Source organism: Cimex lectularius, unplaced genomic scaffold, assembly GCF_000648675.2.
Source record: "Cimex lectularius strain Harlan isolate CLEC.00 unplaced genomic scaffold, Clec_2.1 scaffold80, whole genome shotgun sequence".
Taxonomy (NCBI): domain Eukaryota; kingdom Metazoa; phylum Arthropoda; class Insecta; order Hemiptera; family Cimicidae; genus Cimex; species Cimex lectularius.
The window spans coordinates 148,608-173,603 of record NW_019392709.1 but is presented as its reverse complement, the minus strand read 5'-3'; the positions used below and the strand labels follow the sequence as shown (position 1 = coordinate 173,603).

The 24,996-nt window shown below is 35.5% G+C and overlaps 1 protein-coding gene across 3 annotated transcripts in view; it reads left to right on the top strand.

The window, feature by feature from the left end:
• Window positions 1–24,996, top strand: part of LOC106662054 (A disintegrin and metalloproteinase with thrombospondin motifs 9) — a 221,703-nt gene that overhangs the window by 150,351 nt on the left and 46,356 nt on the right. For all 3 annotated transcript variants that reach the window (XM_014385869.2, XM_014385876.2, XM_014385861.2), the window contains exon 5: window positions 3,235–3,358. In XM_014385869.2, coding sequence (XP_014241355.1) covers window positions 3,235–3,358 — 124 coding nt within the window. The remainder of the gene's footprint in view (window positions 1–3,234; window positions 3,359–24,996) is intronic.

Sequence of the window (24,996 nt, the reverse complement as noted above, 5' to 3'; positions counted from 1 at the left end):
ATTATCTCTTTCAAAGGCACACTATGAACATGCTTTTCTAGTAAGCTTTTTATGTTATTAGTTAGATTATGTTTAAATTCTTGCCTTTATTAGCTCATTAGTTGAACAGAATAGAGAAAAACCGCAAAAATTGACCTCTATGGGACACAGCATACGTTGAAAATTCTTTTGCGGCATTGCTAATTCTCATTTGTGTCACACAAAATTAACTTAGTTGTAATTTAATAGCCCTGACAGTACTGATCATGACATTTGAGAGTGTAGACCAGGGACAACCGTATCAAGAATCTAATAATCAGCGCAGCCACACAGTCAGGGAATTTCTAATACTCCGGTACGTTTGGCCAGTTCAACAGACTTGCGACTGAGGTCAGCTGTTGGCTGACTGTTGTTAGCATGCCAACCTGACTTCTGAGGGTCTCAACTCTGCTAACTTCTTTTTAGTCAGATCGGTCTAATTTTCGAACATTTTTATTTCATTTTATCTATTACACCTGTTTTAGCCCTTAATGGCATACAGTAATACTCATCTTAATAATTAACAATTCACTAGTTTTCGTGGACCGCTTGACCAATTAATATCTTTCAATTAGTTCAGGTTTTTAGTTGAGATAAAAAAAGTCAGTGTCAAGAGCGGGATTCGAACCCACGACCTTCGGGTAGATACGCCGCTACTCGACCACTTGAGCTCTCGTGACCTCGATCCACACGGACACTAACTTCTTAATAATTCTTTTTATGTAAGGTTTTGGTTGAAATGAAAAAGCTAGTGTCACGAGCGGGATTCGAACCAACGACCTTCGGCTCAATACGTCGCTGCTCTAACCACTTGAGCTATCGTGACTTCGATTCACACGGACACCAAAAAATGACAAAAAGGAGCGAAAATACGAAAGGTTGTAGGTTGAGATGGGGAGTTAGTGTCCGAGTGGATCGAAGTCACGATAGCTCAAGTGGTTAGACCAGGGCGTATTGAGCCGAAGGTCGTGGGTTCGAATCCCCCCACTAACTTTTTCATTTCAGCCAAAACCTTACATAACAAGATTAATTAATTTAATGAAGTAATTTGGTCAATCAGGCCACTAAATATAATGGATTTTAGATTATATTATATTTAATTTTGTAAATTCATGGGTCTTTCAATAGTAAAGTTATTTTATATCTTTAAGAGCGTTAGAACGGTATTTAAAGATTCGGTTTACTTATTCAGAAGAATGTACGTACAATAAATCGTACATATGTGCGGTTGCTGACAGGTCGGGCGTCATGTTGGAGCTTTAAGGTGCTAAACATAGGACATTCGAGTAGGAAGTCAGTTAATGTATCATATTGCCGGCCAAACGTGTACCGCATTTTGTGAAAATATTTCTATACATATCCTTCTAAACAATAACTACAAAGATCACAGGTTCATCCATCAATTTCAAGGAGATACTCACAAAATCAAAACGATTCCGTGTTTAAGTTGTTCTTCGCTAGCTAAAAATAAAGAATATGGATGTGACAATCATTAAAATGAAGAAAAAAAGTGGATGATATTTCAATGTTGGTTTCATCGTTCTTCGGCCCGTGACTCATCATTACCCCGTTTCCGTCAACAACCAAAATTGTCAGGAAGACAACAATGACGCAATTCTTAATTCAGCCCTATCAAAAAAAGTAATGTGAACTATGGGAATATGTCTCCCCGTTTTCGGCCAAGGGCAATTGGTAAAAATGGGTAAAAGTGAGTTATGTCGGAAGCCCCATCTCGAGACGCGCCATTAAGCGTATCAAGATACTTCAGTCAAATTGCACTACAAAACCGGATGGTTGTTTTTGTGTTTATTTTTTTCCGTTTATGGTTAATGCATTTTTGAACTAAAGTAAATTATTTCCACAAGACCTTCACCGGTTCTGGCCTTTGGAATGGCAATGTTTTAACGATTTAATTCGTTGAAAGATTACCTTCACCCTGTACTCTTCATTTTCTTTTACCTTTCCTAATGGGAAACCGCTATCAGTCATGGTTTTAACAACTTTTAATGATTTTTTAATATATTACGTTTAATTTTTTTCTATAAATTGTTTCATATATGGATAGGAATGTGAATAAAACAATTTTATAACATAACATAAAGGTTGAATGTTAAAAGCAAATGTGTTTTAGTGATTCTTTTTCATTTCCAATTTCAAAATCCCGGGACAACCTTCAAACATCGTGATGACAAAATTAAATCAAACGTTTTGTCTTCAATGGTGAAAGGATGGTTTAATGTGATTCGATACCCAATTCACCTGTTTTGCAAGTATAATTGAAATGTATGTTGTCTGTATAATATAAAGAACAAACTTGTGATTAGTTCCTAACTTACAACCTCTCACTCTCTCACATATAGAAAAGGACGCGTGCGCGTTCGTAATCATACAAACTCATTTTATCTGTCTATCCATATGTCAATAATACTTTTTCTATGACTCACTCTTTCTCTCCCTCTCTCTCTCTCTATCTCTCTCTCCCTCGCCCTCTCTCCCTCTCACNCTCTCTCTCTCTCTCTCTCTCTCCCCTCTCTCTCTCTCCTCTCTCTCCCTCCCTCCCTCCCTCCCTCTCTCCCTCCTTCCCTCTCCCTCCCTATATCTCTATCTCTATCTACCTCTATCACTACCTATCTTTTCTATTTATCTATCTCAATCTCTCTATCTATCCATCTATCTGTCTGTCTGTCTGTCTGTCTATGTATCTATCTATCTATCTAACTGTATCCATCAATCTATCTCTCTATCTCTCTCTCTCTCTCTCTCTCACTCTCTCTCCCTCCCTATATCTCTATCTCTATCTACCTCTATCACTACCTATCTTCTCTATTTATCTATCTCAATCTCTATCTATCCATCTGTCTGTCTATGTATCTATCTATCTATCTAACTGTCTATCCATCAATCTATCTCTCTATCTATCGTCTATCTCTCTTTCTCTCTCTCTCGCTCTCGCTCTCTCTCTCACACTCTCTCACTCACTCACTCACTCACTCACTCACTTACTCACTCACTCTCTCCTTATCGTCCTCATTTTCTAGCTGCCGAATTAAAGTTCTCCTATTGTGTTGAACGTCTTGTAAATGGTCGATAGACTTCTTTCCCACTGAAAAAATAGAAATGTTAACCCTCGTGTGGTAATTTATGTAATAAAAATAATAATTTCCATTAATTACTAATTTTTAGCAAAGTCACTCAATGATTTTATGTTTTTTTCAGACTGGACACATTCGGACGTCGAATGAAAGTTACCTTATCGAACCAGCAGAGCCATGGAAGGACCACAGCACGCCTATAAAGCACATACTGCAAAAATTGCCATTTCCTAAAACACCATTTCCCAGTGAGTTATTTCCCTCTTTTATTTATAATTAAACGTTCTATGAGAACTCACAAATCTACTTCAACGCTACGTGTGTATCGCGTACAGGAAGGGTTCAACCTACTTTCGAACTTTTATGTCGGATAAAGAAAGAGAGTTCAACGACTTGTTCACTCAAATCCCCCATGGTTGAATGGGATGCCGAGAGACTTCAATGGTCTCTTCCATTTATTCATTCCCCTCCATCGACAATCACCGCTATCAATCATCACTTCCACTTATTCATTTCCTGAATCACTAAAGACATCGATACGCCTAGAGAAATTAGTCTGCTTACTGTTTTTTATCACTTATGAATTCATTAGCCGGATTAGAATGTTTTATTTAAAGGACGGCTTAGAAGCTTTATGCAATGTGTGGTGATTGGTGACCGTTAGTCAATGATTATTCGGATATGGTGAGATGCGATCTGGTATGACGCAGGTTTTAGACAAACATTTTCTTTATCGTGCCAACGTTTCGATCTTTATTGAGATCATCTTCAGGGTCAAAGTGTTTGTTTTCTGCGTAATTGTGCCATCCTTGAGTGCACTCTCAACACGACAAGAATGGCACAATTGCGCAGAAAATAAACACTTGAGCCCTGAAGATGATCTCAATAAAGATCGAAACGTTGGCAAGATAAAAAAATGTTTTTCTGAAAGCTACGTCACATTACATCGCATCTCACGATCTCCGCTTTATGAAATTTTGGGTTTTGGTGTCCAAATCTAGAGGTAAGAACTAAAGTTTGTTCAAATTATTTATTCTCGGAATTAAACTATTCAATATAATATTGAATTTATTTACTTGTTTTGAAGAATTCTTTAGCTGAGTACTCATGTATTCACAATAGCAGAACGCGAATTACTTTTAATCTGACTTCCAATAATTCTTCGACTGCCATATTCGACCCCGGCCTTTAATGAAGGAGATGTTAACCGTCCTAAAAATAGTGCAGTCGAATCAAAACCCATTATGCCGGCAATAAATTAGAAGCAATCAAAACGCTTGGGAGTCAATTAGAGAACATAATTATCCAATAAGTTATTAGGGTAACAACCTTACAACCGGGATCGCCTGTTGTTTATAGGGTACCAAAAAACTTGTTGTGTAACTCATTAGTCAGTTAACAACTAAATTGCTTTGCAAAGCTTTACATGTTTGTACCTGCCCCGACGACAAATCTCCTAGACCATGCTGGTACGTTTTATATTTTAAGCTTTTAAACAAAACTAGTTTTTTGCCCTACTGGATTGAAAAAACCTGTAATTTTTGATAGCAATGAAATTTCATATTTAAAGGATTTAAACGGTAATGAAAACGAAATGTTTAAGTTTTAAGAATAAATAACATTCAATAAACATCCTGGACAGGAGCCTGGCCCCATCAAACTTTCGAGAAATAACTTAATTTTTTCATGTAAAAATTCAAGAACACTAAATGTTATCATTTTTGCAATTAATGTAACTATTTATACATTTTTTTCAATTAATCTTTATGTAAGTTATTGGTTGAAATGTAAAAGTTATTGTCACGAGAGGGATTCGAACCCACAGGCTTGGAGGTTTGGAAAGGGAGTTGGTGTCCGAGTGGACCGAAGTCACGATAGCTCAAGTAGTTAGAGCAGCGGCGTATTGAGCCGAAGGTCGTGGGTTCGAATCCCGCCCGTGGCACTAACGTTTTCATTTCAACCAATACCTTACATAAAGATTAATTAATTGAAATAAGTTATTTGGTCAATCGGATCACGAAATGTAATGGATTTAATAATTAAACTGAAGTATATCTTCACGAAAGCTCTCCGTGGCTATTTCATTTGTCGCCGAGATTCAAAGAGATTACACGACATTTGCAAAATGGCAAAAAGGAGGGAAAATTCAAAAAGGTGGGGTTGAGATGGGAAGTAGTATCCTAGTGGATCGAGGTCACGACAGCTCGTGGTAGAGCAGCGGCGTATTTAGCCGAAGATCGTGGGTTCGAATCCCGCTCGTAACACTGACTTTTTTATCTCAACTAAAAACCTTAATTAATTGAATGATATTAATTGGTCAAGTGGACCACGAAAACTAGTGAATTTAATTGTTTAAACTTAACAAATACATGTAGGATGTGGAAAAAAGGTGAATTTATACAAATTGAAAAGGTGGGGTTGAAATGAGAAGTTAGTGTCCGCCTGGATAGAGGTCATGATAGCTCAAGTGGTTAGAACAGCGGCGTCGTGGGTTCGAATCCCGCCCGTGACACTAACTTTTTCATTTCAACCAATACCTTACATAAAGATTAATTAATTGAAATAAGCTATTTGGTCAATCGGACCATGAACTGAAATGGATTTAATAATTAAACTGAAGTATATCTTTAGGAAAGCTCTCTGTGGCTATTTCATTTGTCACCGAGATTCAAACAGATTACACTTCATTTGAAAAATGACAAAAAGGAGGGAAAATTCGAGAGCTGGGATTGAGAGGGAAGATCGTGTCCGAGTGAATCGAAGTCAGGATAGCTCAAGTGGTAGAGCAGCGGCGTCGTGGGTTCGAATCCCGCCCGTGGTACTAACTTTTTCATTTCTACCATACCTTGCATAAAGATTAATTAATTGAAATAAATTATCTGGTCAATCGGACCACGAAATATAATGGATATTTTAATTATTATTGTGAGCATTTTCTTATAAGGCATTAATAAAGCAATGTTTGTTGCTTCATGTGTTTAATGTTCACCTGTTTAAAGTGAAATGTATATTTTTATTTTGTTAATAAATAACATTTTTTTATAATATTATCAAGGAATTAATTTCTAGAAAAGTATTGATTTTTAAGAAATAAACAAATACTTGATGGTAAACAAGCGAAAGATTACTTAAGTCAATATCCTCCACCTCATAGTCACACGTAATTAATTTTAGGTTTATTAAAGGTTTTAACAAATAACAGAGTTGTTAAACCGGATGTTTACGTCTGTTGGAAAGAGTGGACATTTTTACAATGACTTTAGTAGTGATGATAATATTGAGTAATTAGGGGGTGCGTTAATATGCCAAAAAGTGGATACAAATGGGACTGGTAGTGTTTTCTTTTTAATGGGACGACAAGAAGAAAAACCGGAGTAAAAATGTAACCGGCTGTTTGTCCGTCAAATTAACTAAAGGTGAGAACATAATAGCCAGAAATGCAGACATTAACTGTTACAATTGATATCTCACGACCCGGCGATGACAGGGGAAGATAAATAGCGAACGTTTAGGGAGCACGGCCACGACCCTCAGAAGGTAAAATTTCGATTTAGTGCCCGTAGTTCGTCATCTGGCTCGGTTACGCAATTAAAGCCGGGTGAGGCAGAACCTGTCATTAAGTTTTCACGAAGTCCTGGGCGGGGCGACGCTGTCCCAATTCTATGGCCAGTTAGCGGTTCTTATCTTCCGTTTGCTATAAAAACCATTAGACCGGGCCGAACCGTGATTTATCGGCGCTGAAGGAACGGCTATCTGTCCATCTTCTCTGAGCGGGTTTATTAAAACAATAGATAATTTACAAGGGGCGGATACTGTGCAATATTTAAGCAAAAACGACGTCTATGGTTCATCCCGCACTGCACGGCCTTTTAGATTAAATCACACTGATTAAAATCACGTGCATACACATTTTCATTCTAAATTAAACTCGAGTATTAAAAAAACCACAATCTGATTATCCAGAGATTGGACGTGAAATATTCCTTTTTTTCTCGGTCAAACCTGTTCGTCTTCCGCATCTGCTGCTCTTAATGGTGTTTGTTTGAAACAACCTTGAGGCTGTGTCGCAGAAAAAGCCTTGACATACCCAAAAATATCGCTCTTTGAGGTAAAAACTTCAGAATCGAGAACTATGTAAGATTTTACCCGCCAATGTTAAATACTCGGAAACATTTTAAATCCCGATGTAGGCTAAATTTGTATATTGCCTTTCATGACCTTAGTCTACTATTTATTTAAAAAATTAGTACATTCGTACATAAGAGTTTGAAAAGAAAATTCAATTTTACAAAGTTTGCTATCTACTCGTTGTTATTCTACATGCAAATCCATGGTTATTGAGTATGAACGTGTCGTCCTCTCAGTGAATCCTTAAACTGAAAAACGTGCGGTTTATCCAGGGTGGTCAAAAATTAATCCCGCGATCCATTATTTATATTGTAAACAAGTGAAAAACACTTTGGAACAATGAGCTGTTTTATGCCCATCCCTATCCTCTAAAAAAGACGGCTTGAGTCAGATGTAGATATTCCTTAGTTCAACATGTACAAAGACAGAAGGGAAGAGATAAAAATAACGTCCGTAAGTAGCATTCTATAAATAGAGCTCATGTTTTTTCCATATGTTGATAGGAGAGAACAAAGATTTGTTGTTTTTTATAGCCTTATTATCTTGCATATTAGCCAAAGGAGAAATAATAAGATGCTGAGACGGTGGGAATCGAACCCATGACCTCGGGTTCTACGAGCCGAGGGTCAATCACGCTAACCACTCGACTGCCGAGGTCCGCGAACATGTTAAACTATATAAAAAAGTTTAAAATAATCTCAGATTATTACAATAATCAGATATTAAATATACCTATATTTTCGAAAGAGTTGAAAAACTTTGTCGTTCTTGGTATAAAACTGTATTTGGCATAATTAGTTCTATGGCAAACGATGGAGAATGTTATTTGACTTCTGGAATGATATGATGGAACATGAAAGTTAATTCGGTTAAGCAGTAAAGGGCAATCAGTTAAGGAATGTAATAATTTTACAATAATATACAATCAAAGAAATTCTTACTGTACAGAACAGTCGTCAATTTCAGATTCGTCATTAACGATGAGTATGGTGTATCTCTGTTTTCTCCAATTGTTCGGTAATCAGGCTTAAAAATCTTTTTTGAACTGCTTTTATGCGACTGATATGGGCAGATTGAAAGGGAACCCAAAGAGGTGAACAGTAATCCAATATTGGTCTTACAGAGGATGTGTATAAAATTTTAAGTGTATCATGGAAATGTTTAGTATGACCTGTAATAAATCCTAAATTTTATTTGCTTTAGCAATAGATTTGTTAATGTGTGTGTGAAAGTTTATCTGACTGTTAATAACGATGCCAAGAGCTTTAACATTTTCACGTCCATTTAGGAGCGAGACTGATATAGCGTAGTTAAATTTGATAGGATATTTTGTTTTATGAAAATTCATAAATGAACATTTGTCAGAAATTAAAAGAATATTATTAGATGAACACCAATTATTAATTAAATTAGTTAATTTCGTGGTCCACTTGACCAATTAATACATTACAATTAATTAATTTTTCATCTCAACTAGAAACCTTAATTAATTGTAACCAATTATTAAGTTTTACTAAGGCTTCTTGAAGTTGTAAGCAATTAGAAACGGAATTTTTCGAAATATTTTTAAATCATGGGCAAAAAGTGAGGTCTTAACGGCTGAAAATGATTCAGAGATATCATTTATATATTTCAAACAGAATAGGCCCTAAGTGCGATCCTCGAGGAACTCGGGAAGTTCAAGAAAACTATGCGACAAAACTGGATTTTAATTTTACTTTAAGCATTCGATCTTCTAAATATGATGCAAACCAATGAAATAAGTTACCAGGTATTCCTAACTTTTCTGTAACTAATTTCTGTTTTAGAATCGTATGATCAAAACTGTGTAAATCAACTTGTAGTCCTTCGGAAAAAGATTGTAATATATGAACTTGAAATATAAGTTTGTTATTTTAGATCTAGAAACGAATAAAAACCGTTTTGATTTGGAATAGTAACGTTTGTGAACATTGCGTTTAAGATATTTAATATGATACTTTTAAAAACTTTATGTACAGCTATTCATTATTTACATTATAAACAAGAGTCCGCTTGACCGATTAATATCTTTCAATTAATTAAGGGTTTTAGCTGAGACAAAAAAATCAGTGTTACGAGCGGGATTCGAACCCACGATCTTCGGCTAGGCGGCTAGATACGCCGCTGCTCTACCACTTGAGCTATCGTGACCTCGATCCATCGAAGGTTTATCTCGACTAAAAACCTTAATTAATTGAAAGATGTTAATTGTTTAAGCGGACAACGAAAACTAGTGAATAAAATGAATAGGCTGTGATAGGAGTGTAATCAATGGATTACTTCTACACTCTAATATTGTTATCAAAAATAAGAAAAATAAAAGAAGCAGAATAAAAAAACAAGCAAATAATTAATTACTAAGGGTACTGAACTGCCCGGGACATTAACGCTTCCATTACACATTCGAACTGTTTACAAGGTGAAAGATGGAGTTTGAAATTTGCCTGGCTCATTGAGAGTATAAATCTTAAAATCAAATAAGTTTTATGTCGTAGGATTTTAGATATTAGATCGATTCTACTCAGAGACCATTGGCTTTTCTGGGAGGGGGTCTTCAAATATCAAGCATACATAACACTTAACTTTGCCCTTAGAACTATGTATTTAAAATAAATTTATCTATTTTTTAAGTATATTTTTCTTATAGAATATATCACCAAATTTTTTGTGAATTTCCCTTGATGTTACAATTTCTCTCGTTTGGATTAAGTCTTGTGGTTTTAAAGCGTAACTTTTTTTTAAGTGTTATTTTAGCATTACCTCGCTAGATTGTCTCATTTGTTTGATTTTGTTGAAGTTATCTTGTTTGATTAGAATTAGCGTTGACATTGAATCTCTTTTATTTATCCAAATTTTATAACGAGATAATGACATAATAAGGGTCGTTCAGTTCAAACTTAAACTGAATTATTTCCGATTATCAAGCTGGTGCTTTCGTATCTGTTATAATTTCGTAAAGTATAATAAGGTTTAATAATAATAATCTTCTCAAAATGGCCGTCATGTACCCGACAGTGTTAACTCTTCTCACCGCTTAAATAAACAACTAGTCAAAATTTAAGGAACCACTTTATACTCCCTTTTATCTCTCTCTATTTACCTCAATAATTTTTTTTCACTTGGAAATTGCACTGTTATCAATTTGTTCAATTTAATCGTCAAAACGGATTTTAAAACATCGAAATGCTAACGTGAATGCTATATCAGCATAAACTTTTATATGGTGTCATGTTCACTGACCATTTAATAATTAAACAATTAGACCTTTCAAGTGGTGATCGATTCCAGGCTGTAATAGGATTCATGTTCTGAACAAGATCATGATTCTTTTGTACCGTCCACATTAATCGAAAACCTCTATGGTCATACTCATTTTGAAACCTGGTAAAATCCCCGGCAGGCCCAAACAGTTATAGATCTATTAAGTCGCCCAGAAAAGATGTTTGAATAAATCCCTGCTTAAATGAAAACACACTGGTATGTCATAATTGACATACAAAAGGAACATATTTGGCAGTATTATCAGTAGGCTGATATTGACCAGAAAATTTCCTACTTTTTTTCTATCAGCCTTTTCCAACCTACATTGTTGCTGAAGCTCCTTACGGTTTAATTATTGGACCTATCCTATTTGAGTTATACCTTATTGTGCGTAGAAATAGCTCTTTAAGCTAACAACATTTCTAGTCTTCTATTTGGACTATAGAACATGGAACAGATTAAATAATGCAATACATTTCAAGCAATAAATTTCACGAGAATTCAATTGGAAGTGGTCACTGTGCAGTGGTCCGAGTATATACACTGACGGGCAAAAAATTCTGCCCAATTGTAATATAACTTGATTTGAATATATTGTTGTGTATTAATCAAATTTTCACGTTTTTAACGTTTACTAATTGAGTCTTTTCTAAAAAATTAAACAAAAATGTAAATTGCCAAGGAAAATGAAAAATTTTTACAGATAAAATTGGTTTTAATTTTGTTTTAGATTTTTAATTACATTCACTAGTTTCGTGGTCCGCTTGGCCAATTAATATCTTTCAATTAATTAAGGATTATTTAGTTGAGATAAAAAGTCAGTGTCACGAGTGGGATTCGAACACATGATCTTCGGCTAGATACGCCGGTGCTCTACCACTTGAACTATCGTGACCTCGATCCACTCGGACACTAACTTCCCATCTGAACCCCACCTTTTGAATTTTCCCTCCTTTTTGCCATTACATTTCAATATCGCGTAAATCCTTCTCTTGCCTTAATTACATTTCGAAGACGCCTCCCATAATTTCTACCAGTCTCGAAATTGATTTGGCTGGAGGTTCTGGAGAACGGGCTGTTCAGGCTAAAACCCTGATTTTATGTTGTTGAAAGTACGTTTGTACTACGGGAGCAAGAAGTGGATGGGCATTACAATAGGATTGTTGCTGATTTCTTCGACGATAGACAATGCATGCTGGTCAAAAATTTCATCCACATAGCGAGTGGCTGTCAAAGACCCACCAGGAACAACAACCAACTTTGTGCGACTCTCTGTTCAAATCCCCGCCCAAATCTACGTTGAAAAAGTTGACTCTGGGAAAAAAATTACAAGCTTCGTACCTTTCATTCCGCCTTCTCCACACTCTTTCACGCTCATCTGGAGATGGTACGGCAAATGTACTCTCATCTATAAAATGTACAGCGACCAACCGTCCAAAGGAACGGAAAGAATAACTGTGTTCTCGAGAAAATGTGAGCCGTGCAGGTCTATATGTTCTGGTAAATTCTGGTCCTCTTACGGGGCGAAAAGCCAGTCCATACTTATTTAATCTTCTTCGTCTTATTATTTAAGCAGTTCGTCCAAAACTTTAAACACCCCGAACTTCCTGGAGCTGATGAATCGCTTGAACAACATTAGGTGCCGGTTTCGCAAATTCTCAAAGTCAATAAACGGCCATCCTATGGTTCTGTTACCCTAAGCCGTTCAGACCCGGGCCTATGGCAGGACACAGTTTCTCGAAAACTTCTAATGGCGTCTCGCAGAGTTTCGTAGACATCTCTTATGGCAAAAGCCGCATACTTGATGGAACGTCCATCATCAACAAGTATCACACCACGCGCTACAATCTCAGCACTAAGGGGCATTTTTAAGTTTAAAAATTGAAATTAAGAAAAAGTTAAAAACTAAACAATTTATTGCTTCGGCATTCAAATAAGACTGCATAAACTTTTTAAATTCCGTAAAAATTAAACATTTAAAAATACTTCATCCTTGTTTTGGATTAAGTATTATGTGTGTTTACCTCTAATTGGTATTCCCAATTTAAAACATAGCATAAGCAAATATTTATTGATAAAAACAATGAGACAAATTAACGGCAGAATTTTATTTTATCGAGAAAATTAAAAAAAAAAAAACAAGGGTGGATTTTTTTGCCTGTCAGTGTATATCTAAGTATCTTTGGGTGATCACCAACATTTTCAATCATCATCGCGAGACTACTGCACATTGTCTGTCCAGTCTATCGCGAGCAATAAGCTTTTACTGTAAAAGATTGTGCAGAACAAGTTCCTGAGGCTCGCGACAGACTCTCCCCGTTATTTTACACTCATGTCGCAACTTCTTAACGACTAACATAGCACTAGTCTTGGCATAACTAAGAAAGGCAACCTCGTTACATTTATTTTTTTAATAACGGCGCAATGTATTCTCAAAGAGGAAACAAATGGATGCAGGTAGAGTCATGAGAGTGAAGACTTCACTAGTTTCGTGGTCCGCTTGACCAATTAATAAAGGTTTTTATTTGAGATAAAAGTCAGTGTCACGAGCAGGATTCGAACCCACGATCTTCGGCTAGATACGTCGCTGCTCTACCACTTGAGTTATCGTGACCTCGATCCACTTAGTTAGTGTCCGAGTGGCTCCAGGTCAGCTGACTTTTTTATCTCAACTAAAAACCTTTATTAATTGAAAGAGTGAAGAATGTTCTATTATAATCTAATCAAGATAGCTGTGTACTTTCTTAATCCGTATATGTTTAGCGGTCATAATTGGCCGTATTAATTTTTGCAATTAATGCAAAGACCTTAGATAAAAACAATAATTAATTGTGTATTTTATATTTTCCCAACAATACTGTATTATTTAAATAAATAAAAAAATAATGTAAGTGTGGCGAGAAACTTCGCTGCAAACCTCCGTTTTTGTGTACATATAAAGTAAAGTAAAAAGAGGGCTAACTTTGGTTGAGCGAATGAGGGGTTAGAACCACTTTATACTTCGTTTTAACACACTCGGACACCGCGAAAAACACCGTCATTGTTAAGGGCTTGTTGAAATAAATCAAAACACCGGAGATATCAGCAAACGGAAAAAATACATCGTCCCGGTGAAAGGACCCTTTGTGCACCTCAGGAAAACGGCAATAGGTTTTGATTAGAGCTGAAAAGGATGCCACCAGGTACCGAGTCGGTTTACATTTCTTCACATCCGTCTTTTATCAAAGAACAAGAAGATTAAAGTAAAGTGGACATAAAAAATATCAATGATCTAACGGTTTGAACGGTGTGGAAAGAAGGGTCAAACCGTAATTATACTAAAAACTTTTATTACACAATTATTACTCTGTATTCTTTCTTAGGTTCTCTTATAAACGTACTTTAAATAGAATTAGTGAAAAAAACTACCACCTGAAATGAAGCATGATATTACATATACATATTTCACATTACTTGTTTGAACTTTTATGATTATTTGGGAATCGTGAGATGCGGTCTGGTGACTGATTGAATATAGAAAAATATTTTTTTGCATTGTATGAATACTCTTTTTTCCATATCCTACATGTATTTATTAAATTTAAAAAATTAAATTCACTAGTTTTCGTGGTCCGCTTGACCAATTAATATCTTTCAATTAATTTGAAAAATGGCAAAAAGGAGGGACAATTGAAAAGGTGGGGTTGAGATTGGAAGTTAGTGTCCGAGTAGATCGAAGTCACGGTAGCTCAAGTGGTAGAGCAGCGGCGTCGTGAGTTCGAATCCCGCCCGTGACACTGACTTTTTTATCACAACTAAAAACCTTAATTAATTGAAATTTAAAGAACGTTTGTAAATCCTAGACCCTGAAGATGAGCTCAATAAAGATCGAAACGTTGGCACGATAAAGAAAATGTTTTTTTTTTCTGAAAACTACGTCACACCGAACCGCATCTCACGATTCCCGAATAATCATCGAAAAACGGTCACTAATCACCACTCACTTAATTTTATATTAATCTAAAAATATTTGGACATTTTCGATTTATAATTTTTTAGTTGAACGATTTCCTTGTACCTAAGTTTCAAGTATTGATTCTTGAAACTATTAAGCAACTTATTTAATTATACTTAATCGAACTTGTTGATTCTAAATATTAAATAAAATTGTAATCGATGGGTCGATACAAGAGTAAGGGAATCATATAAATAAAACAGGTTAATGTAGATAACCCTACAATTTAGAAAATTGCTTTAAAATTGCCAGATGTACTCGTATTTATCAACTTCAACTGTCTATAAGAATTAATAGAAACGTTATTTTTGCTGGCCAATTATTTTGCCGTGTATCTTGTTCAAGTAAAGAAAACAATAGGTATTTTAAGTTAATGTTATAATTTATAACTGCCTAAGATATAATGCACATAAATACGTCACTTGAAAGACCATAAACTCTTACCCATGAACAACAATTTATCAAATATGACTCCAAGCTTGACAAATTCGATTTTAAATTAAAATAAATTAATATAAACAATAACGGAATATTCATAACTTAGCAAGTTGGCGTGGAAAAGAACTTTCCGCCGGCGGACGACGCCTACACTCGTCGCGTTGAACTTGGCCGATCCACATTCCGTTTGGGTTCAAGGACGCCGCCGCCAATTGAGCAGATGGGGTGCATTGTCCTCCTGGACCTTTGTTAAACTGTGCCACACTTTTCATTAGCCTTTAAACTGTTGAACTTTTCACGGCCTTTTGAAGAACGAACCGAAACGGACTAAGAGGATCGTACTCGCTTTAAAACTGAGAGCCGGTACTCTTGGGAAAACATCGCAGCGACGCGGTCTGAATGGAACTTTCTTTTAACAACAAGCCAACTGTGTACAATGATCGCTTTTGATTTCGATGACAACATTTGATGACACGATGATGTCGTTTCCGACCATTTTGATCTGCTTACTCTCAGGTGCTACAAAATAACACAGACCAACCTTTGAAGGTGCAATGTATAACCCCACGAAATTATTTACCATGGTGGAATTTATACAGATAAGTGGATGTATATGGTATCTGGTGACCAGACGTCTATACCTAATGAGGCAACCTCATGTCAAATTGGACTAAAAGTTCCAATTCTCCGAAGTCTGATTCTCAATTGTATTTTAGGTATTCCATAAAGTTCCCCGTGTTTGATAAAATGTTAATCTTATTTCAAATATGATTAATGTATAACCCAACGAAATTTATACAGATAAGTAAATATGTACAGTGTCTGTATGTATATAAAATATGTAAATATTTTCAATAATTGTATTCTAGGTATTTCACGTTACTTCATACTTTCACAATTTTATTCCATAAAGTTCCCCGTGTTTGATAAAATGTTAATCTTACTTCAAATCTGATTAATTAATCCCCACGAAATTATTTGCCATTGTCGAATTTGTACAGATAAGTAAATATGTATAGTGTCTGGTGACCAGACGTCAATATTTAAGGACAACCTCATGTCGAATTTGACTAAAAGGTCCAATTCTCCGAATTCTGATTTTCAATAATTGTATTCTAGGTATTTCACGTTACTTCATACTTTCACAACTTTATTCCATAAAGTTCCCCGTGTTTGATAAAATGTTAATCTTACTTTAAATATGATTACAGCAATAGAAAGATTTTTGAACCCCCTATAAGATTCATTTGTTTTTTGATAAGTCACATTAAGCAAACGAAATAGAAAATCACTTAAAACGATATATTTACTATTTTCCTACGTTCTTGCATAAAGTTTAAGTAAGATTTTCTTGGTTCTGTAAATACTGAAAGATATGGAACTTACAGAAAAGTTGCCCGTATTGCCCCTACTATTGGGCTATTAATTTACTTAATTTCTCACTGGTCAATTAGCACCAATGTAAAAATGGCGTATATTGCTAAAAATCTTTTAGTTACAAACTGTTAAAAATATTAGGGCGTTGAAAGTATATTAAAAACAATGAAACTAAAACAAAGTAAACGAAATAGACTTTACTACAAAATTGAACATGAGAAAAACAAGAGGTTTGTGAAAATTAAATTAATTGTTTTTAATGTACACGTTCTTTGACTTGCATTCCCAAAAATGGTACCTATGTAACATTTAATTTAATTTTTAGAAGTCTTTTGTTTTTTCTTACCATTGCCGTCTTGTTTTTTGTACCAAAAAGTGCGGTTTGTTTACTCTGTACTGCTATCATTATTTTCATAGAAATCTTAATGATTTTTTAACCGATTGTAACCAAACAATCAAATTTTTAGCATATAAACGTTAATTTTACATTAGCGATAACTGAGCTTTAGAAATTAAGTACATGCGTTGACAGCTCGTTAGTAGGGGCAACATTTCTATAGCCATATATGTCATTTTACAAAACCAAGAAAATATTACTTAAATTCACTAGTTTTCGTGGTCCGTTTGACCAATTAATATCTTTCAATTAATTAAGATTGAAAAATGTCAAAAAGGAGGGAAAATTCAAAAGGTGGGGTTGAGATGGGATGTTAGTGTCCGAGTGGATCGGAGTCACGATAACTCAAGTGGTAGAGCAGCGGCGTATCTAGCCGAAGATCGTGGGTTCGAATCCCTCTCGTGCCACTGACTTTTTATCTCAACTAAAAACCTTAATTAATTGAAAGATCTTACTTAAACTTTACGCAAGAACTTTAGAAACTAGCTAAAGTGTATGTATCTTTTATTTTGTTTTCTTAAGGTTGTAATAAAAAACACAAGCAACTAAACTTCATATGGTTTAAAATATCATTTCAATTGGTGTAATCAAATGTACAGTAGCATTACCATTTTATATGCTACGAGGGACTTTATGGAATAAAGTTGTGAAATGAAGTAACCTGAAATGTGAAATATTTCCAGTTCAATTGAGAATTAGACTTTAGGCCATAGGGTCATTTGGCACGTATTGGCACACCTCCTGAAATACAGTCGTCTGTTTATGAAACATCCATCATTTGAAAGAAAAACTTGGCCTGACGTTCTCTCTCGCCTTTTGCCATCTTCACTAGAGGGTGGGCACCAAAATGGAAACGACCGAAGCATAGTACTTTTGTAATGCAAATATATTGGGTTGTCCGGAAAATAATGCAGGATTTTGGTATTAAACAAAAAAAAAGAAACTAGTTACTTTAAAGCAATGTTCTTTAATCAAAATAATTTCCCATACTCTCAATACATTTCTCCCAACGTGTTGGTAACTTATTAATTCCGTCTGAGTAGAATTCAGAATTTTTAGAATTGATAAAGTCAATAAATGCATTTTCCAGTTCCGTTTGATTTTTGAATATTATGTGTTGTAAGTAGTGGTCCAGGTGTCTAAAAAAATGGTAGTCAGTAGGCGAGAGGTCCGGAGAGTAGGGTGGGTGAGGCAAAGTTTCATAGCCAAGCTCCAATAATTTTTGTGACGTTACACGTGACACATGTGGTCGAGCGTTGTCATGCAACAAAATGGGCCCTTTCCGATTGACCAAAGAGGGCTTCATTACTGCCAATTTCTGATGCATGGTATTAATTTGGTTACAGTATGATTCAGCATTGATGGTTTCGCCAGGATTTAAGAAGCTGTAGTGTATTAAACCAAATGAAGCCCACCATACCGTAACCATTACCTTTTTTTGATGAGTTGGGGGCTTTGGAAAATGTATTGGAGCTTCTCCTTTGTCGAGCCACTGTCCAGAACGTCTAGTGTTATCGTAGAGAATCCACTTTTCGTCACATGTAACAATTCTGGCCAGAAATGGGTCATTTTTGTTTCGACAAAGAAGTGATGCACAAACATCAAAGCGCTGATTTTTTTGGCGATCGTTTAATGAGTGTGGAACCCAATTTTCGAGTTTTTTCACTTTTCCAATCGCCTTGAGGTGGTCAGCGACGGTCGTTTTACTGACTTTGAGTTGCTCTGCAAGTTCTCGAACAGTTGTTTTGGGGTTTTCTTCCACCACTGATCGCAGAACATCATCATTAAGAGAGGAAGGCCTTCCACGACCTTCTTCATCTTCAAGGCTGAAATCTCCCTCCCGAAATTTTTTAAACCACCTTTGCACAGTGCACTCATTAACACAACCCTCGCCCCAGACTTGGTTAATGTTTCTAGCCGTTTGGGCTCCGCTTCGGCCGAGTTTAAACTCGTAAAAGAAAATCGTACGAAATTCTCGCTTTGACATTATAAGGATGACTGAATTATTTCCAAGTAGCGGAATGCTACAGAGGTAAACAAACAATATCATTTGGAAGAGGATTAATAAGTGTTGACATTCATACAAATGAGTAATCCTGTAAACGTAAACAGAATATTTTATATAGATTTTTTTTAATGAAAACTTAAAATCCTGCATTATTTTCCGGACAACCCAATACAATTTTGGATCTTTTATCACAGTGGTATTGATGGTCGGTTGTGATCGATTTGGGTGTTATTGGCTATAAATATGTCAGCGATGTAAACTGTGCAGAGGATTGGCTCTAGGATACTTCCTTCCGGAACGCCTCCCTTGATGGGTTCGACATTCAATAATTCAGTGCCAATTCTAACCTTTTACTAACTTTTGTAAAATCAGGATTTACCTTCAATGTGGAAGTGTTCTTAATGGCAAAAGAAGGAACAAGTTAGAGAGAGGAAGAACCGAAAAGAAGCGGCATAAGAACAGCCCTGAAAAAGCGTTGTGAAGTTCAATAAGCTCGAATCCCAACAAAAAACGAAGAAAACGGTAAACAATTAATATTGCTTTAGAAAAGATCAGTGATTATTTTCTTCTATTGTAGCATTGAGCTAAAATATAATCGTATAAGTATTACAGGTACTTTAATTGTTGTTTTTGGAGGTTTGTGGTTATATTATGACGAGGTCGTTCAAAATAAAAATTTGACTATGACAAAATTGTCGAAACATCCTAAAAAATCTAATCGAGAATGTTTCTATCGATAATCGTTTAGATAAATTAAGTAAAATATATTATTTTGTGTTTTACAAATAAATGCAATTACGCATTGTAACGCATTTCAGCTTCTCGACATCTTCAATGGTGGGCTTCATCGTAAAATAATATTCAAAGCTGAAGGCAATGAGAGGCCTAAACGCACCCAACAAGCAAAAAACGCGATGAGGTGAAAGATGATCCGAAAGTACTCAATTAAACTACCCTTGTAATTTTTCAAAGATTTCAAACTTATTTTATTTATATAAAGTTTATATGTCACGTGGTCAAACCTTTTATACCGATTGCTTTCATTATTGAATTTATATGGCTAATCGGTAATTTGGGCTCATCGAAACGGGGTTCAATCCAAATCACGTTGGATTAACTGAACTCTGCACATTTTTATTTTGTGTGATGATTAGTGACCGTTAGTCGATAGTGTGACGTAGGTTTCACAAAAACATTTTCTTTATCGTGCCAACGTTTCGATCTTTATTGAAATCATCTTCAGGGCCTGGGATTTACAAACATTGTTTAAATTTTATGTATTTGTATTATTCTACATGTATTAGTTAAATTTAAGCAATGTTTGTAAATCCCAGGTTCTGAAGATGATCTTAATAAAGATCGAAACGTTGACACGATAAAGAAAATGTTTTTCTAAAACCTACATCACACCAGACCGCATCTCACGATTCCCGAATAATCATTTTTATTATTTTTAAACTAAGAATTATTATTAAGAAAAAGGGGGAAGGTAATATAAAATAAAGGGCCATACTTTTGTATTTAGATACGTTAAACAAAAAAATCAACCCTTACTGGTATTTTTGTTGTATGAAAAAGAAGAAAACATTACATGACTGTTTTATGATATTTTCATTTGTTATTTAATTGTCTGTGTAAAGAGTTTTCGCACAGTTGTAAATTATGTACTATTGAAGATTTTGCAATTTCGACAAGCAGTGGCAGCTCCATTAGACAGAGGTCATCAACCCCCTCTTTCGTTTCAGACTATTTATTCTGGGTTTTATTTACTAAATTACACCCAAACATTTCAATACGAGGGGTTTGATAAAATGATTCTATGAAAGAATTTATTTTTGCCCTATGTGAAATTCGATGTTTCTTCTTGCAAGAAGAGTTTCGGTGCAATAACTGAACATACTCATGAGGATTTTTCTGTAAGACGTCTATATTTCATAACGTCCTTCCTGCATGACCTTGGCCTCTCCATGATGTCACGTTCATGTATTAATGAACCCGACTGACTCATTCACTTTTCGCCGGTCCCTCGATGCATACTAATCAGCGCCCATTAATAATATTGAACAGTTGAGATCTTCGGACGCGATAGGAGTTCGGGACCAGTTGCTTCCCTTTATTTCCATTTTGTTGAAAGTGTTCCTCTCCGAGGGGTGTTCCTGGTTCTCAGATTGGTTTCCTTGTAATATAAATAAACCTGATAATTGTGGAACACAGTTCTTCAGCCTTATTTGGCCTCTCGCGTTCATTTCCCTAAAGCCAAGTTTTAGGATATTGTAAACTCGGTATTCACGTCCTCGTTCAGACGTCATTCTTTAAAGAGATTTTCAAAAAAGGTGATTTTTTATTAGTCCTATCAACCTTCAGGAGAGGTGTCAGCCACGCCTTTTTTTGAACCGAAGTTTATTTATAGGCGCGAATGAATGAGTCATTTTATTTTATTGGGATTATTAACCGTTTACCAACCTGTCCGCTTCCATATTCCTTCCTGTTCGCAAAATAATTTATATACGCGTAATCCGCTATTTCTCAGCCTCGTAATTTATATTTTTACCTCAACCGAATGATTTCATCCCATTAGATCTGAGTAAAAATTAATTTTATTTTTTTTAATTAGTTAAGGTTTTTAGTTGAGATAAAAAGACAGTGTTACGAGCGGGATTCGAACCACTATCTTCCGCTAGATACGACGCTGCTCTACCACTTGAGTTCTCGTGACTTCGATCCACTCGGACACTAACTTCCCATCTCAACCCCACCTTTTGAATTTTCCCCCCTTTCTGCCATTTTTCATTTTTTTATCTCAACCAAAAACCTTAATTAGGAAAAATTGTATTTCAAAAAATATGCTTTTTGATTTTCCTTAAAGTTCGTATTCCAGGGGTTTTGGGGGTAAAGAGAGCGAATATCAACTTTCATTCTTGTTGAAAAGATGTTTCAAACTACCTTGCTGGTCTCTCGGTCACAATTTAATCCACTCGGACACTAAGTTCCCATTTCAACCCCATCCCACTCATGACACTGACTTTTTTATCTCAACTAAAAACCTTAATTTTCAAAGATATTAATTGGTCAATCGGACCACGAAAACTAGTGAATTTAATATGTTAACATGAAGTATGTCTTCACTTAGCTCTCCGTGGCATTTCATTTGTCGCCCAGAATCAAATGGATTGGGGACAAGTGGGATGGTGTTGAGATGGGAAGTTAGTGTCCGAGCGAATCGCGGTCACGATAGCTCAAGTAATAGAGCAGCGGCGTGTCTAGCCGAAGATCGTGGGTTCGAATCCCGCTGGTGACATTGACTTTTTTATCTCAACTAAAAACCTTAATCAATTGAAAGATATTAATTGGTCAAGCGGACCACAAAAAATAGTGAAATTAATTTTAGTAGTAGTGGCAAACGTTACGGAATGAGCTATTATTATATGGTAACCGTTTTCTCACTGCGACCTCTCAGACGTTTGAGAGTAAGATGCGAGCTCGAAGAAATCCACCTCTGATGATAAATTTTTCTACTCTAATCTATTTCTAGGTAAAATGTCACACGGATTGGAACCGTTTTCTCAATGGCTCTAATCCCAAACGAGGCCCACCAAAAATATTTCCATTATAAAAGCATTTACATAATTCATCCGTTTTATAATGGATAGGAGAGGCAGGGTATGGGAGGGTTTCTTTTTCGAAATCCCTTTGAATCATTCATGATTTTCGCATGGTACGGACTCGAATCTGGGTCCGAGCTTATTTATCGAAAGTGAAAGTGCACTCGATATTTTAATTCCGTTCGTAATTTTGGGACAGTGGATTTGTACCACTCCCTTTTATGAGCTATTGAATCTTTCTGTACTTAACATTATAAAGCCGTTTCCAAATTACTTTCATATCAAACGAGAAAATTCTGATAAAACACCGATTACACAATGAATAAAGCGGACGACGGTGGCCGAGTGGTTAGGGCGGCCGAGTCGTATTATCCACGACATCAGTTCCGGGTTCGAATCTCAGGGTAAATTGGTTTCACCCCTTGTCCGCCCCACCCATTAAATAATAAGACCATCCCCTAAGCATCCCTAAACAGGAATTATTTACATACTTACAATGAATAAAAAACATGTAAAGTTATAACGTTCACCTTTGACCTCTGATCCTCAGGTTAAAAAAATAGATCGGCATGCTCTGAACGGTCACCCTTAACTTGGCGAGCACCCAGTAAAATCGTTCTGTATTTCTCGTTTTTTTTTAAAGAAAAGAAATGTTTAGGTTTAATATTTTTTTATTTTATTTATTTTTTGGCATTAATATTTGTCCTTTTAAAAAAAAAGTTAAAACATGAATCTTTTAAACTGAACGCAAACAAGAAAAATATAAATAAAATAATACAAATTGCTGCTACCTAATCTTGTTACGATCCACGCCGTTCACAATGAAAAAAAATTATTAATCTCCGTATACTGAATTTTTTCTTCAACCGGACACTTGTATTTATTTGTATATTTTTCTGTAATAACTAATAATAAACCAACAATAATAGGTAGTTTTTAACTTTTATAGAGTATTGCTAAGCCTTTTACACTCTTTAAAATAAAAATGAAATCAAATAAAGAAAAACAAACGGTTAATTGGTTTTTTAAATTGTCTTCTTTGATGAAACAGTAAATTTGAGTTAAAATTAATCATTATTAAATTCACAAGTTTTCGTGGTCCGCTTGACCAATTAATATCTTCCAGATAATTAAGGTTTTTAGTTGAGATAAAAAAGTCAGTGTCATTAGCGGGATTCGAACCCACGATCTTCGGCTAGATACGCCGCTGCTCGACCACTTGAGCTATCGTGACTTCGATCCACTCGGAGACTAACTGCCCATCTCAACCCCACCTTTTGAATTTTCCCTCCTTTTTGCCATTTTTCATTTTTTTATCTCAACTAAAAACCTTAATTAATTGAAAGATATTAATTAGTCAAGGGGACCACGAAAACTAGTGAGTTTAATAAGTTAAAATGAAGTATATCTTCACTAAAGCTCTCCATGGCCATTTCATTCGTCGCCGAGAATCAAATAGATTACACTCCTTTTTTTTTTTTTTTCTTAAACGAGGGTTCGCAACGGCAGAGGTTATATCAACCCTCGGGGTGCCGGTGTTTTTGGAGAAAAAAAAGCCCATTTGTAAGTTTGTCGGGTTCGAATGTTGGGCCGCTGGATTCGAACCCAGGAACCTTTACCTTACAGTGATGAGCGCCCTGTCAACGCCTAAATTGTTGCGGCCACCGACGCCCCCACTCGTTATTAGAGCAAAATCAATATTAATTAAATTGTTAGTTTTAATTTTTCACTAAATGATTTTTCGATGTTTTAATGAATTTTTTCAAACCAACATAATTAAATGTCTATTAAAACTCATGAACTTCTTATCTCGTTTAATTTGTTTTACATTAAAATCAGCAAGTTGTAATTGATATAACGACAAAAATACATTTAGTTTGAATTAACAACAATTTCTTTTTAGTGTACTAAATTAATTTGATTAAAACCGCGTTTTTATTGCAAGAATACAGTTACAGCGAAAAGTATAATTCAAAAGACTTGCATAAAGCATATTCTTGACTTAATATTAAATGAAATTAATAAATTTGTGATAAGGTGTGTAATAAATGAGGTTGTGATTTTTTGCTTCGAGTGCAGACATTAGACTGAATATATTCCGAGGTTTGATTTTATGTGTCTGTGGAAAAAAACGCATTTATGTTTACGCCAAGTAAACATTCGTTATTCTCTTTGGTTCGTTGAACCCTCTATCATAAACAATCTTTCAGGACTTTTGTTTTATTTACAATCACAGTCGGCTATGTGAGGTTCTTTGTGGGTTTTTTAAAATGGGGGGCATCTATCATGAAGCGGACGTTTCCTCTAATTAAAAGTTACACAATTTTATTTATGGTGTTTATGAAAACAGTCGTACCCTGGCGTCTCGTCTCGTACGCCTGTTATGACTCCTCTGCTCCCTTTTACACAGATTCAAACACAAATGAGCCAGGCGTGAGATGCCATCTCGGAATTAATTAGTAGAAGGAACAAGAGATGAGAAAGAGTTTCATTTCAAGACCACCCGGGTAATCAGATCCCTTGCAAATGAGTATTTCTGTGGTGTATCGTTTCATTTAATAGATACCTTTTATTATAAATATTTTTTTTTAAGTAATAATCTAACCCATATTGAGTGGTATTATGGTTTTAGTTTGAGTTGACTTATAAAAAAGTCAGTG